The sequence below is a fragment of the Thalia democratica genome, chromosome 4 (assembly GCF_965202585.1).
Source record: "Thalia democratica chromosome 4, ktThaDemo2.hap1.1, whole genome shotgun sequence".
Classification (NCBI taxonomy): Eukaryota; Metazoa; Chordata; class Thaliacea; order Salpida; family Salpidae; genus Thalia; species Thalia democratica.
Genome location: NC_139168.1, coordinates 44,157,666 through 44,174,458, shown reverse-complemented (window position 1 = coordinate 44,174,458; position 16,793 = coordinate 44,157,666). Strand labels below are relative to the sequence as shown.

General features: G+C 26.1%; 1 protein-coding gene across 2 annotated transcripts; it reads right to left on the bottom strand.

Moving 5' to 3' along the window:
* Nucleotides 1-1,700: 1,700 nt before the first annotated feature.
* Nucleotides 1,701-16,142, bottom strand: LOC145833720 (serine/threonine-protein kinase DCLK1-like). Of its 2 annotated transcripts, none has more exons than XM_082940876.1 (14): nucleotides 16,024-16,142; nucleotides 11,934-12,027; nucleotides 10,397-10,601; nucleotides 9,403-9,536; nucleotides 8,215-8,418; nucleotides 7,205-7,327; nucleotides 6,854-6,953; nucleotides 5,237-5,448; nucleotides 4,373-4,627; nucleotides 4,073-4,192; nucleotides 3,649-3,830; nucleotides 3,142-3,267; nucleotides 2,667-2,925; nucleotides 1,701-2,396 (listed from the first exon to the last, which is right to left on the bottom strand). In XM_082940876.1, exons 1-14 carry the CDS (start codon nucleotides 16,086-16,088, stop codon nucleotides 2,235-2,237), a joined length of 2,241 nt encoding a protein of 746 aa, XP_082797002.1. In that variant the 5' UTR covers nucleotides 16,089-16,142; the 3' UTR covers nucleotides 1,701-2,234. The 2 variants fall into 2 exon arrangements, with proteins under 2 accessions (XP_082797002.1, XP_082797003.1); XM_082940877.1 differs by having other exon boundaries at nucleotides 3,142-3,278; nucleotides 3,684-3,830.
* Between the last annotated feature and the right edge of the window lie 651 nt (nucleotides 16,143-16,793).

Sequence of the window (16,793 nt, the reverse complement as noted above, 5' to 3'; positions counted from 1 at the left end):
AGTTGTCTGCCTAATGATAGATGTTTTTGTAAATTTGTATATAGAATCCTCGTCATACTTGCTAAAACTTAGAAAAAGGATATTTCAGCAATATGCAATTAAGATATTATTTCCAAAAAATACCCTTCATTGCCCTAAATCAGGGTTTCCCAAAATAAGCCAAGTGGCCCCCTTAGGTGCCATGAGCAGAAAAGAGGGGCATGAGCAGTAAAGGGCCACAGGGGGCCTATGAGGTCATAATTTGAAACTTACAAAAGATATTCCGGAGTTGATGATGAAGAGAAAAAAAAAGATGTTAGGCGATTCTAATGGTAGTTTTTTGAGAAATCTTTTTAAAGGGGGCCATAGCTTTTTTAATTTCTTTAAAGTGGGCCCTTTGAAAAAAAAATTGGGAAATCCTGCCCTAGATACACCAATAAAGTTTTCGAAAGAATAGCAGTTTTTAAATGAGAGAAAAACTAGTCTTTTTTAATTTTCAAAGAATTTTAATTTTTTTAATTAACAATAAACTAAAGATTTTTTTTATAAAAGCTTAAAGGTATATTTTAGCAGTTGCTGTAGGCCTTAATTTGAAGTTTTTTTCAATTTACTTTTATTAACATTTAAGCTTACATAACTTCTAGTATACTTAAAGCAGAATATAACCAAACTCAATTTTTAAAAGAGGAAGCCCAGCTCTAAACAACTCAATAATTCTCTTGGTTTAAGTCACTAATATGGTAAATTGCCACTGGCCAGCCCACTGTGTATTTATTTTAATCAGGCACTTAAATTTTCATTGTTTATGAATAAATATACTATGCTTCTCCAAATTTCAGAGTCGTAAACAAAAAATGCATTTTTCTTTAGAATCACCAAGTCTTGTATAAAGGTTTTATTTAAACAAAAAAAATAAATTGACGATTTGTAGAATACCTGTTAATCAGCTGATCAACTAAATAGGTCAACTAAATGAATTTAATAAGCGAAGTTACGCGGCAGATTACTGAGCTTACAAACTAAAAATATTTACTACAAGTTTTTTTATCAAAATATTAAAAATATTATATTAGTATGTTTATAAAAGAACTCTTAGAATTTTCATAGTTTGAAATAAAATTTATGTTTGATCAAATACTTACTGTAAAAAAGTTATAAACTTGGGTGAGGCAATTATTTTCATAACATTTTTTACTATTTTAGTTTACCATTTTTTTAAAATAAATAAATTGATTAAAATAAAAATATATTTCGAAAGTATAAATAACTAAAACTTTAACAATAACAAGTAATCTAGCATCTCAAGCAATGATGTCACTATCAATAATGATGATGCAGCCATTTAAATAGCTGCGATAACTTTATTTACAGTATTTAAGTAGTCATCACGGAGTCTAAAAGAAATTGAAATATTTGAAATTAAATGTAGTTTAGTTTATATTGGCATTAAAAAATATAATACGTGTTCGAACATGCAAGTAGATAAATAGAGCTTACTGGTTACAGAAGTTTCAAATAGCTTGTGCTGTATTTTTGTTACATCATCTAAATTTCACAATTAATTTCTCAAACAACTACTTTATAAAGACTATTGCAGATAAGTTCTTTGCTGAGATTACAACAAATTTAGTTTTCTAGTAGTTATGGACAGTAATAATAAATTCATTTTCAACTTATAAAAAATTGTAAACATAAAAAGTTCAACTGTGTGAAAATTAAAGTTTATTAAAACTGATATAAAGATTTCAAATAGTAGACAATCATTTAACTTGATTTTAAGGGTTAAAAATGATACAACATGCAAAAGTCAACATATAGAAACAAAATTTGACAAAAATATAAATTAAAACATGTAAACATAAGAACTACATGCACAAAGGTAAAAGTTCAAAGCAGCATAGTTCTCAAAAACAAAATCACTGTGTCACTTCCATATTTCAATGTGTGCTTAAAATGTCGCCAAAAATCATCAATGTAAAAATAGGCAAGATATTCAAAAACGGGACAGATTTCTTTTAGGCGATAAAACAAAAACTACTGCTTCAAATTAAAGTCACAAGTTAATTTAATAATCTCGAGTCTTTTTTACTTCAATGCAGTTTTAATAGTTTGGTTAAATTAAAAAGAAACAAATTTTTTTTTAGAAAGCTAACTAAAGAAACAGTTGAAAGTTATACTAAATAGAGGATGTCCAGGCTTTACAAAACTTAAAAAATGTATATACAAATCGTTACTAAAATAAATAATTTTTTCTATCAAGACTTGGCATCATCTTTAAAGGTTTTATTGTTTTGTTGCAGTTTTCTGGCGCGACTGTTGACTCGTTTCTTTTTGGGAAAAGTGGCTGGGGAATTCATTTGTGGCTTTTTCGAAGATGACGCCATCATTTTTCTCACTTCACGTTCCTGGTGCCTGATCTGTAGACGATACTAATTTATAGATATATAACATTTCTTTTTATTTATTACTTATACCTACTTGACGAAAAAGTTTGTTATAATTAAAATCTGTTTAAATAAAATATCGAAATTTTGTTTCCTTGTGTCTACACAAGTTTATTAACTATAATTGTTCAATACAAAACTAAAATAAGATTAATACAAAACAAAAATAAGACTAATTTAAATATTTGTTGTTTACAAGTTATTTTTAATACTCAACAAAAAAGTTTGGTCAACACAAATTACCTGTATGAGCCACTGATTTGCTAGTAATTGTCTGGCGGTTGGCCTCTCCGAAGGTTGAGATTTCAGCATGAGATGGATTATTTGGAAGGCCGATGGCGAGACATCTTCCCAGTGCTTCGTCGGATAATCGAGATTGTTTTTGAGGATTTCGTCGAAAAGTTGCTCCTGATCGTTGTTGTTGGAGCGAAACGGAGGATATCCGCACAGCATTATGTACGTGATGATTCCTGCCGCCCATATATCCACTTCTTTTCCGTATCTAAAATATATTTGCTTAATAAGTTAAAAAACTTATTTTAAAAGGATTTTTTGATACCGATTTAATTTTTTATATTAGAAAATATACACAAAATAAAACTGATGATAACCAAAAAATATAATTGAAAAGTATAAAAACAAAATCTGATTAACAAAACATTAATTCGTTAAAACATTTTTGGAACAAAAATATTTTCTTTATTTTTGAAAAACAAACCCATTGTTAATAATAATTTCAGGAGCCACATAAGTTGGTGTACCGCAAACAGTGTACAAAGGATTATTGATAATGGTAGCCATTCCAAAATCTGCTAATTTCAAACAACGCTTGCCAGTTGACACACTAGTCGACACCTATGGTATTAAAAGTAGTTAAACCTAAATATAAAGCTTACTCAGTTTGATACTTATTTCCACATAATGGTAGTAAAGTATTTTTAAGTGAACTGTTCCTGAAACTTTTATCCCGTTTTAACAATCTGATGTAAATTTAAATTAATTTTACCGCAGGAAAGTTATTCAGAAGGAAACAATATAAAACTATTTATAATTGTATATTGGGCAACTAACTTACTTTACTCATAACTAATTTTTATGTAAAATTGTTCATATTGTTCACAAAAAGATATATTCTAACACAAGCTAGAATTTACATGTAATATACAAAAATATTTTATTTTTAAGAAAGCAATAGATATATATATATATATATATATAGATATACTATTCAAATAATACAATATGATTGAAAAAACATACGAGCAAGTTTTCTGGCTTGACATCACGATGAACGATTGACTGGGAGTGAAGGTAATGCAGGGCCGACATAATATCGAACAAGTACAATGACGAGTCAATTTCTGACAAATATCCTGCTGATGATATCACCTCGAATAAATCTCCACCCTGGCAGTTACAAAACTTATTTGTAAAATATTAGATGCAAAAAATACTTTCTTGCATTAGGTAAAAAAAAAATTAATAGTATACTTGCTAGCTTTCATAAACAAAAAAAAAGTATATTTGTGATATCAATTTATGGAACAAAATTACATTTAAGAGCTTTGAATGTCAAATGATAAACAATATAACACATAAAATGATTTTAATTATTAAATTTTATTATTAATTTTTAAAACATAACTTACATTGGCATATTCAAGGACCATGTAAATGTCATGAGGAGTGGTCAAGTCTCTGATCAATCTTATAATATTTTTGTGGCGAATTGATCTCAGCAAGTTTACTTCGTTTATGGCTAAATTTTCCTTTCAAATAATTTCTTTATTGATATGTTATAACTATCACAAATACAAACATCAGTTTTAAATACATTTATTAAACAATTTCAGTACTAAAACACTATTTTTATACTAATTGAAATTTTAGTCTACCACATGTAGATTAAAAATCATCAAACTTAGTTCATTACAACCTCACACACAAACCTTGCCTACATATTTCGATCTGTCCACAATTTTCAGTGCAAACTTATTTCCATTATTGCGATCGAAACACTTTCTCACTTCAGCATACGTGCCATCGCCAATCACTTCTCCAACGTCATACGCCGAATTGACAGCTTGTGGCCACTTGCTGTCGCCCTGCAAGCTGTTGATGCGGGAGGTTACCATGGAAGCGACGTCCTGGTTGACTGTTGTCATCGGCGAATTGCGGGCTGATTGCGATGAACTCATCATTCGCTATTCAAAGTTAATAATACATTATTTACTAAGTTAAAATTTTTGGTTAACAATCTTTTGAATTAATGTAAAAAAAAAAAAAATTTACTTATTTAATCCTTATTTAAATTTAAAAAAATTATTTGTATAAAAATTTAAGATTTTTTCATTAATTATCGTTTAATTTTACTGAGCAGTTATGATAGAATGAGTACTTAGTAATTACTATAATATGTACTATGTCAAAATAAATTCTAAACATTTACAAATTTCAGTTTAATACAATACTATAATGAATTTACATATGATTGAAGTTATTTTATAGATGGACTAAAAATAAAACTGTCTAATTTAGAAAAAAATAAAATAAAAATTGGCTCATTTAATTTTATTTTGTAAACTTTTTCACAAAGCTTATTTTTAATGCGGCATTTTGGCTACGAAAACGTTTTTTGCAGTACAAAGTATGTTCAACTAAGCATTTAAAAAATAACTTTGATATGGTAACTTACGGTGTAATATTTAATCTTTCATATGATAATAACAAACATGTGAATTTCTTAAAGAGTTAAAAAATAATTGAAGATCCAAGACAAAGTGTAAAAGACTAAACTAGTTAACTGCAACAACCTGGTTGTGTTTGTTTTGTTGGAGCTGCTGTTTATACAGAGCGGAGTGGGATGGCATACTTATGGGTCTCGGGTTCCTACGTGGAGTTCCGTTGCTACCCGTGAAAACTTTGGAGCTTGTCTGACTTGAATTTGAATATTTTCGTTGCAGTTTCACCCGTCTTTTGTCACTGCTCGATGGCGTGTTGGAATAAGGACGTATTCTTTGCACTTCTGAAAGTTTCTTATTATAAATTAAAGGTTTAAAAAGAAAAAACCAAAATGTTTGGAATCATTCAAATTATCAATTTGTGCTAATTACTGGCAGTATAACAATAACTGTTTTTTACAAATTAATATTTTTTCATTAACATGTTATTTGATTTTTACATTTATCAAGTTATTTAAATAGGTTTTCTAAAAGGTAGTGATATCGTCCTCTTACTTTGAAAACTTAGATAAAAAAAGAAGTACTTTAAATAACTAGTAAAAGAACAGCTACTTATTAGTCTGCTTATGATCAGTGAATAATAATATATAACATAAAATACACAATTTACAATAAACATTTTAAAAACTCAAATTTGTAAAATAACCTAAATAAAGTTTTAATTTTTTTGAACTTTTTATATACAGGGTTGCAAAAGTTTTTTTTTTCTAGTTTTTTTGTCTATTTTTTGAACAAAATTAAATTTAAGGTAAAAAATGTCTTAAATAGTATAAAAAGATTAAAAATATACTGTAATGCTACTTTAAAAGTGCTTTATATTGAATAAAACTCTTAAGAATACATAAAAAATTATTGTATGTGATAAATTTTTTGTATCTATTCTAAAATTCATTAATTTACATGTAAAAATTGTTTAAAACTCTAGGTATTTCCAGGTTATTTACAATTTTTGTTGAAAATTAGTTATTTGCCAACCCTGTATATATTCTAAAGTTTTAATTAAAAAAATCAATTATACTATATTTTAGCTGAATTAACAGCTTTCCTCTAAACACAGCAGAAAAAAAAATTGTCTTTGTAAAAAGTTTACAATCAAATTTTAATTAACTTTTTATTGTAAAGTGTTAAAAACTTAATAAGTTAATAAGTTTTTACAAGCTTTTTGTTTTTCAAATAACTAAAAGGGTTTTAATATATAAAAAGTTGAGAACTTTATAAGGAAGTAGTTAAAAAAATTATTAACTTTTAATTCTCCTTATTAATAACCAAAGACGATCATGCAGCATTAGTCATAAACTAAACTTAAACTTGATACTTTTATACGAAAACTAATTTTTTTTAATTGCATAAAAATAATTACCTAAAAAGCACTAATTTAATAGTCAATCTCTTTATATTACTAACATATAAAGCATAAACTAAAAGGTTAAGAATAGAAATATTGTTTTCAGCATAAATTTTAAAAAGTTGTATTAAAGCATTAAATTTTTTTTTGCTAATCTAGAACATGCATTTTACAAATAAGTAAAGAGAAAAGTAACTTTAATGCTAACAATTGTTTGTAAACTAATCAAAAAGAAACTTTTTATTTAAATAAAAAAACCAACAAAATTTAATTTTAAACATTACTGATAATTAAGAATACTTTTTAGTTAAGGTAAATTTAAAACTAAAGATGTTAAACTAAACCTTGAGGAACGACAATAAAATCATCTTGAGAAGTTTTTTCATGACTGCCATATGCTATAAAAGTTTCATCTTCACCGAAAAAATCTTGCAAAGACAATACCTAGTTTCAAAAAGATAATGTTACAAATAAAAAACATTTATTCAATACTTTGAAAGCACATTCATAATTTTTTTAACTTAAAAAATCTAACCTTATAAAAGTATCTAAAAATCGAAATAAAGACAACTTAATGTCCATTACCAAGTTTTATAAAAGTGTTAAAATCAAAATCTTTTATCTATTAATTTGTTGTCCAAAACAATCATAAACATTTTACAGTTTTAACAAATAAAATTTTAAAATATGTTTACCTGTTTTCCAGATAACATAAAAACCTTTCTAACAGCACCACTATCTAATTTGATTTCTTGCGTGATATCATTAAACACTTGTTCTAATGAGTGACATGTTTTCTTATTCAATAAAATACGAACCTTAAATAAAAATCTTTATAAACAAAAAAAAAACTAAACTATAAATACTTCTTTGGAAAAAAACTTGTGCTATAAAAATTTCAATAACTAAAGTTTAAACTTGTTAGGAGCGTTAGTTAAACATTATTTTGAAATTTATTTACTTTACAAACTACACTAATTGTTTTAAAACAGATTTATTTAAACTCTTAAAATCTTTTAAGCAATATAGTTAAATCTAAAAAAATATTTTCATTAAAGTATTTATTATCTGGTAAAAAACACATTAATATAACAATGAAAACTCTTAAGTTTTATGAAAGCTAGAATAATTGTGACGTCACATATAAAGCTTCTTTATACTTGAGAAGAATTTGCATGTGGCAGCTTTAAATAAAAATTTTACTTTGGAATTCTTACAGTCACGAACAAGGCAACGTTTGTTAAGTTTAAGGTTCAAATTCAAATATTTACACTGCTTTGAATTTCATACTTCGAAGTGAACTTTAAAAAACTTTTGTTTTGGATACTGACATGTAAACAGTTGTGTCGTTTAAATAAGCGTTAGAAATTAAACAAGTGTTATGAAAAATTCGAAAATATTGAATATTTCATTTATATTAAAACTTTAAAAATATCTAAGAACGTATTTCAACTAACAGCAGCATAACATAATTTTCATTTAAAAATATTAAAACTTTATTATAAAAAGTATTTATTGAAAAAAGAACTGAACTAATAAAACTACGATAGTACTAGCTTATACGACTATAACTTGATTAAAAGCGTTATGAATTCGAATTAAAAAAGTGAATAGAAATAGTAAAACAAACTTAGTTTATCTATAAAAAGTAGCATGAGTCTAAAATTATAGGTTTTTAACTGTTTTAAACACTCCAATCACTAACGGACTTTCTTGGTTTTATACCATTTCTGATTACCGTAACAAGTCTAGGTCGAATAATGTCCCTGTCAAAGTTCTGAGAAAGACGCTGTTGGTTGTTAGGAGCGCAATTTCCTTGTTGTGAAAGTCTCGACAAACTCCTGTGTAGCTGCTCGTGTGATGTGCAACTTCGCATTTCGTGTTCATTCATCTGAAACGTCCTATATGCCTATGACGTCATAACCATGCTCAATGTTTATTTTGAGAAATTTCAAATTATATTGAAAATTGTCAAATTATATAAAAATCTTTTAAATTTGAGTTTGCAAACATGTGAAGATAAAAAGATAATGTAACAAATTTGTGACTTCAGCTACGCTTAATTAGATTAAACTATTAATTTCAGCTGCATTTAACACATGGTTTAATAAAAAATTTGTAGACGTAAAAAAAGCTTTAGTTATCAAGTACTTTGTAACAAGCTATTAGTCAAAACCTTATACTCGATAAGCTTTGAGTAAATAATATGTAAAAGTTATTTTTATTTAAATTCAAAAATGTTTAATTGACATCGTTTTAAGAACTTTGGTATTTAAAAGTGTAAAAATACCTTACATGATTTATTTAAACAGTTTATTGTCTTATAAATATTTATTACAACACTTAAAACAATAAGATTCAAACAAAGTTTAGTTGTAAAAACAGGTAAATTATTTAAATACACTATTTGTTTTATCTTATCAAGTTAAAAAACTTTTAATTCTTAAAAAGCCTTCGATATAAAAACAATAAAATTAGTTTAAATAATTTTTATGGTTTTTGACATAAATTTTCTAAAGAAGTAACATTTTTATATAAAATAACATACTGTTTTTAACTAAGTAGCATATAATTTACTTGGTTAGTTATAAACACTTTTTTAATAAATAGTACTTTAATTTTTAAACTCTTAAAAAAACAACAGACAATAATTTACAAAATTTTTCAACATAAGATTGGTGGCTAAACTAAAATGTTAAATTATTTAAGTATTAAATTATTTAACATTTTAGAGTTATGACAACCAAAAACAAATAAAATAAAAAGTATATATTACGCTTTTCTTTTACTTTATTTAAACATAAAACTTAAAGTATATAAAATTATTCCAAAAAGTTTAAGAAATTGAATAAATGTCTAAGTTTTGACTTTTACACAATATAGTTTTACAAACTTGATTTTTTCCAATGTTGATGTTCATAGAAGTAGAACTGGCAGCGCGAACGTTAGTGCACCATTCTGGCGTTACTTTGTTGCCATAATCAACTCTTTTGTATGAATCAAAAGACGAGCACACATAACTTGCTCCTGTACAACCAATTAGGAAGCATGTAGTATTATGAAAAATGATCACGGCTTTTTAATATGAAACATAAGATTAAAGCTTCTTATTGCATTTATGAACACTATAACAATAATTTAAGTCAAATTATCAAACTAATACGTCATTATTAGTTAAGTATTTACAACAAAGTACTCAACTCACTACCTCTAATTTCTCAAAATGTACTTTAAATTTTAACTTACACATAAAAGTATTCAATAGTTTGCAAAAAAAATAGGAACAAAAATTTAATTTAGGTCAAACTACTCGATAAACTAAATTACACATTAGTTAAGAATTCAAAATGTGTAAGATGTAAACATTAAGTGACAAACACGTTTAGCTAACACAACTGATTTAAAAGTAAAAACGTATCTAAAGAGCTGTGAGTATACTTAATAACTCAAAAACAATTACTAAAAACAAAATAAATAAAACAGTGTTAAAGCATATTAGTAAAATATTGTAAAAATTGACAAGATTCACAATATTGAAAAACTATTATTTACTTTTTTTCTTTTTTAATAAAACTTTGAATTTAAAAAATCTTATTATAAAATAAAAATAGTACCTTAAATATTACTAAGTTTTGTTAAGTTTTTACTTTTTAAAAAGATTTATAAAGAACTACTGGTGATTTTCTTTTTATAACAGCCTATCAAAAAAAATCCATATAGAACAACTAACTTATACCCTTAAACATGTAAAAAATTAAAACGTAGTGACTCATACTTAATACTTTATCTACCAAAGCTACAATCTAAAGATAAACAGCTTATACAGTTTACAAGAATTTAACTATAAACCATGCGGTTAAATTTGTTTAAAATGTTTTTAGTCTTACCTTCTTGTAAATGGTCCAAGCTGGTAATTTTGTTCTTGCCATCCGAGCTAAATACAAATCGAACACCTTTAGGCAAGTTGCCAGAATTATCAGATAGTTTTTTTGTTAGGTCCATCAGTAAAGAGTCAAAAGTTCTGAATCTGCCAGACGAAACTGCCAAAACTATTCCTTGATGAAATTTGTCTCCATTGCGGTAGAATCTTACCTGTAATATACTAATTTTGGCTATTTTTCTCATAACTAACAAACTGATGGTGTTACGAAATTTGTTTTTGTCAATACCGTTTAAGAAACTATATTCTTATGAAATTTATATATTCATTATTACTTATTTTGACTCTAAAGTATAAAAATTATAACTAAGTTATTTTAATTGTTTCCATGACTAAAAAGATACCATGTCTTACCGCTTATTGTAGTTAAACTCAAAAATAATTTAAATACTAGGAAAAACTTGTTACTCACTTTCAATATTTCAGTATAAACCTTTTTATCTCTTACAAATATATTATTTATTAGTTTATTTAAATGATAGTTACGAAAATTCTTAGAAATGCTTTAATTTTTTTTAATGCTGTTCTAGAAGTACTTTACTTTTATTTAAAATAACCTTATTAAAAACAAAGGTTTCCATTATTATTTAAGAAGAAGATTATGTAAACAAATAAAGATAATACAAAAACAAATTAAATTATTTAATTAATTCAACAATTAATTAAATTATCTTTTAAAAAAATAATTTTTTTTTTAACAATTTACTTAGTTTCAGCTTTAAATTATCAAGTGTTACATTAAAATATGAACCTACATCTATATTTTTTGTTTAAATTTCTAAAAAAATAACAAACCATTTTCTTTTATAATTCTTATAATAAAACTCTGAGTATATCTTAAAACGCTTTTCTTAACCAACAAACTTAATTAACCAAACAAACAACAAACCATTAGATGTAAGTGAATGTTAAAAAAACTTCAAGGACCACTTGAATGCTGTTGAAAGAAATCAAGAAGTAAGAGGAAAAGTAAAAACGTTAAGATTTAAATTCGAGAGAATTGGAACTAATAGATTTATGATAAAAGAATATTAAAAAACTTAATTTATATATAAACAAATTTTGCAGTAAAAATTTACAACAAATAAATGATAACATCAATATTTATATAGAAAAAAATTATAATACAGAGATTAGGTTCATTTTTTAAATACTAGTAGTACAAATGTATTTTACATCAGATAACTTAAACAATACCATTTTAAGTTTTTTTAAACTTATTTAAATAAATCTTTTCCATAGGATTAGTTATATTATTTTTAATCTTCCATTATTCTATATATTTACTATACATTTTATAGTAACCATATTTCAGGGATACCACTCTTTGAGGCAAAAACATGCGTAGTGATCAAAAACTAGCCTGATATGACCTGAGCTTAAACAAAAAAAAAATAATAATATAAAGAGAAGATGACATTTAAAATTTTTTTTCTTATAAACACAATTATTTATCAACTCTTAAACAAAAATGTAAGACTTACTTTTATTGATCTTGACTTTTCCAAGGCTTTCTGTAAAGACTGTGTTCTGTACAAACCAGGTTTACTGTATGATTTTCCAGTTGTTGTGCTTGACCTGAATTAATTTTTAATTGAAAACCTATCTAAAAATAATAATCTGCACACTGGTTTTAATATATGCTATTTAAAAAATATAAAAAACGCCAATTGAATATTTAAAAGTGAAAAAAAAACATCTAAATTAATTTAAAAAAATTGTTGGTAATGAACTTTTATGACTAAACTTCAATCAAGTAGTTAGCTAAAGTAAATATCAAATTTATCAAAAAGTTTTTGTATCAAACAGAAATAGCAACAAATAAATTGTTCAAACCAAATACAGTAACCTGCTAACTAGGTACGCACTTTGAAAACAGTTTATAAGTGCATACCTAGGATACTTTGGTCTTTAATTACCTACAACAAGCCTAATACAAACATGTTTTATATGTTTGTATATTTATATTTAGATTCAGCCCAAAGTTTTTTAATCTTTTTTTTTTCCTTGTACCTTTAAAATTTAAATTGTATATATAAATAACTAATAATTAAAAAAAATAAAGCTTTATGAAAAAAGAGAAAAAAATATTTATATTTATTCAAAAAACATAGTTTACGGTTATAAATTGTACTCATGCTTACTTATTATTTTGAACTCTTTGCATTCTAACTGGTTGTCTTAGTAGAAAAACAACAGTAAAGAATAAAATGGTGTGGTGCTCATAGTAGACTGTGGTTTCTACAGTTGATATTGACAGTAACGGATTTAGGAAAGAGTGTTTAAAAGTTTAATTGATTTTATAAGATTCCTTTTTACTTATTTTATTTTTATGTATTTATCATGGTTACCACAATCTCAGATCACTCATGCTAAATGTTAATTGCACTGTTCATTATTTTCTTTCTTTTTAAGTATTTTCTATTCCTATGTTTTAATCATGTCTATGCAAAATTGAATTCCACTGGTTGTTAATTTCGTAAAAAAAACTTTAACTTGTTTTTTATTAATATTTGATGTGATATACAATTTCTAAGTTCATAACTTATTTTCTGGTTTCTTTAGTTTTTATTTATCAAAATTCTATACAATATAATTTGTTTAAATGTATAATAGTTTTGTTTAAGTAACTTAAGGTTTTTTTTTCAAATTAAAACAAAATTGCATTTTGAACACAGTGTTTTTCAGCTAGAAAGTGAATACCATACCAGTAGGGCGTACCTAAGAAGAGTGTACCTAGTTGACAGGTTACTGTAATTAAACATTTAATGTATTTGTTATCTAACTAACATTTTTCCTATGTGGCTTTAAAAAATAGCACTTATGTTTAGTGATCTACCAGATCCTATATTTAGGATCCGGATATTTATTTTAATTAAAGATCCAGTCTGATCCGAATCTTTTTTCTATTTTAAGTTTGGCCAGAACCAGATGTGAACCTTATTTTTAAATTAGGATTCTAAATGTTTTAAGTTTTATGTTGTTTTAATAGAGAACAAACTTAAAATTTAGTTATTAAAATACCATTAATTAGTAAAAAATGTTTAATACAAATATTATGTTAAAAAACAATCTTATTGTCTAAATATTTTTTTTGAACACTAGGAAAAAAACGTTTAAAAAAAATCTAACAATACGAAATCTCAGTTTTAATGTTAAATTTTAAGCTGCTACTTATACAACTAAACTTTAATTTTGTACCTTGTTTGACACAAAAGAAAAATGATTTAAATGTTAAAATGCTTTAAAAAATAACAAACTATATTTATTTTTTCAACAATAAGCTTTACATTATACTTTTATTTACAAAAGCTCAAACTATAAGATGAAGAATATCTTCCATAGCAACTGTTTACATATACAAAAGTAACTAATTTATTAAATAACATTTACTCATATCAGCATTAAGCTACAAAGAAATCTAATCTTGTTTTTTAAGTTGAGATGACGAAATAAAAAAAATTTTGCCGGTTTTTTGAAGCCATCAGTTCTGCTTTAAATAGTACAAGTTACCAGCTTTTGAATAAACCTTTCAGTATAAACAAAGATGGTAGTTCTGAAAGATACCTTCTTGCAAACCTGGAACAAGATGTGTGTACGTTTTTCTTGTTTGAGTTTCACCAAAATAAGACTTCAGCTTCTTTAACTTCTTCAGGAGATAAATTTTCTTAAGCCAAAAAAAATATGTCTCAATCTCTTGATCAACTGAATATTTTTGCTCGCTTTCGTGAGTGTTTGCACTTGTTTCCAATTTAAATGTAGAATAGAACAAAAAAAAATTTTTGCAAACATCAACTTTAAGTAGTTGAGATTTAGGTTATTAGGCGGTACTAGAGGAACTTGACCACTCTGACCAGTCTCACAACAACTATGACTTTTTTACTTCTGATTTCAGTAGTTTTACAACCTTTTGTTTGAGATTAGCAGGGAAAATTCAAGTCAATACCATGGATCAATAGCTGTTGTGAGTTAAAACAAGTCGTTATCATGAAGGTTTATTCATGTGAGATTATTAATAGTATAAAACCTTCTTTAAAACCTCTTCTATATTTTCTGCAAAGGTTGCAAAAGTTGTTGAGCTACTTTGATCTAGACGTGGTGAACAATTAGCTTTATGACCAAAAACCTTTTCTAGTACTGCTGCATGCGGGATTACACTTGACAGCAATGCGTTGTTTTTACTACACTGCTGTGTTACTATGTAAAAAGATTCAAGCAGTTCATAAAGGAGGCTAACAAGTTTCCATTATATCAGCTGTAAAAAAATTTTTGGGACTAAATTTGTTGTTAGCCACATAGTTCTGGACATATGTTTTAGGTTTTTCTAATCTTTTCAGCATTAGGTAGGTTAAGTTCCACCTTGTTTCAACATCTTGCACAAGTAAAAAGGCTTTTTGCATTTACACTGATGAACGTAAAGTGACCTGGATTTTTTTTTTAGTTTCTCGCACACTGTAGAAGAATGGTTAAAGTGGCCAATAGTTTGACAAGCCTTGGCTATTAACACACTTATTTCACTTTCTGAAAAAATTGAACCTTTAATTATCAGTTGAAGCATGTGAATGAAACAGGGTGCTGTAGAGGATTCTAGCAACAACATACGAGCTTTCATGTTATGGGCATAGGAGGTAGTTATCTCAAAAAAGGTTGGAAAAGATAGGTTTTTTAGTGATTTCTAGTTATTTTCTGTTCAGTTTGTGCCTCGCATAAGGAACCTGTTGTAGTCTCCAACTTTGACCAGCTATATCTCAAAAATTATTAGTAAGTTCCACCTTGTTTCAACATCTTGCACAAGTAAAAAGGCTTTTTGCATTTACACTGATGAACGTAAAGTGACCTGGATTTTTTTTTTAGTTTCTCGCACACTGTAGAAGAATGGTTAAAGTGGCCAATAGTTTGACAAGCCTTGGCTATTAACACACTTATTTCACTTTCTGAAAAAATTGAACCTTTAATTATCAGTTGAAGCATGTGAATGAAACAGGGTGCTGTAGAGGATTCTAGCAACAACATACGAGCTTTCATGTTATGGGCATAGGAGGTAGTTATCTCAAAAAAGGTTGGAAAAGATAGGTTTTTTAGTGATTTCTAGTTATTTTCTGTTCAGTTTGTGCCTCGCATAAGGAACCTGTTGTAGTCTCCAACTTTGACCAGCTATATCTCAAAAATTATTTTGAGTTTTCAAAATCTGTAAAATTTTAATTAAAATAAGCCTCCTCCCCTGATCTTTTTTTTTTAATTTAGGGTCCAGCCAAATCCTTTTTTTTTTTAATTAGGATCCAATGGACCACTGGTTATGTTTTAAAATAACACAGGGTTGCTACTAGTTTTTAGAAATTTCTTCCAGGTTTTTGAAAGTACACATTTTTGGGTCTATATTAAATTTATAAAAGAACTATAAAAATAACTACCAAATACAAAGCACTAGTTTTTTTTTCTCTCAAATAATACATATAGCATTGTTGATATTAACATCAAATTATGGTGTAAATTTCAAAAATGAATGTTTAAGTATCAAAGTTATTTTTTTAATAAAAGTAGTAGTTAAGTTTGTTTGTATTATAAACAAAAAACCTTCTGGGACGATTGTAGCTTTTTGTTGGTGTTGAAAATGAGCTATCTCTACTTGATAGAGTCATCTTATCTGCTTTTTATCAATTAAAACTATATACAATCATAAAACAATTATACCTATAATTATAAAAACTAGTTTAATTTATTAGGTAAATTATTATTTTTTTACAGTGATAACAAAAACTATGTAAATGTTTTGATCATTAATAAAAATAATTCGTTACATATTAAAAAAAAAGTTGTTTCATTTTATTATAAACATTAAAGTATACATACATTTTGAAACAAAAAATAAATACTACCTAACTATAAAAGACTATTAATCATATTTTAGTCAGTTTTTTTAATCACTTTATAAACTTACATTTACTTTAAAAGAAGTAAAAACAAAAGCAGGCAAACTGTAAATAAAAAATTCTCTATAGTTTTCTAATTTATACCTTTATCTAAATTACAAACATAATGAATATAACAAATGCACGATAAACATGTATAAAACAAGTAACGTAGAAGATCATAGTCAAAAAATATTTACATATACTGTTCTTATTTACTTAGACACAAGTTAATTAGTTAACTATTAGAGTTTTTTTTTTTTTTTTTCGGGAATGTTTATTCATCAAACCCTAATAACAATAGCTTAATAAAATTCACATAAATAAATGTTCAATTTTTTTTTATATGTTTTTAATAGAGATCCTAACAAAACAAGATCGTAAAAAGATAACAGTAAAAACAATTTGCAAAGTTCTTGATTTATTAAAGTAAAA

Excerpts from the sequence above, each read along its gene's own strand:
- LOC145833720 (XM_082940876.1), bottom strand. The coding sequence starts at position 16,088 with ATGACTCTATCAAGTAGAGATAGCTCATTTTCAACACCAACAAAAAGC. Across the intron at positions 7,328-8,214 it reads GTATAAAACCAAGAAAGTCC|GTTCGTATTTTATTGAATAA; the intron begins GTTAGTGATTGG and ends TTTTTATTTAAG. Across the intron at positions 3,268-3,648 it reads CATATTGTATTATTTGAATA|TGTGTCAACTGGCAAGCGTT; the intron begins GTATATCTATAT and ends GGTGTCGACTAG.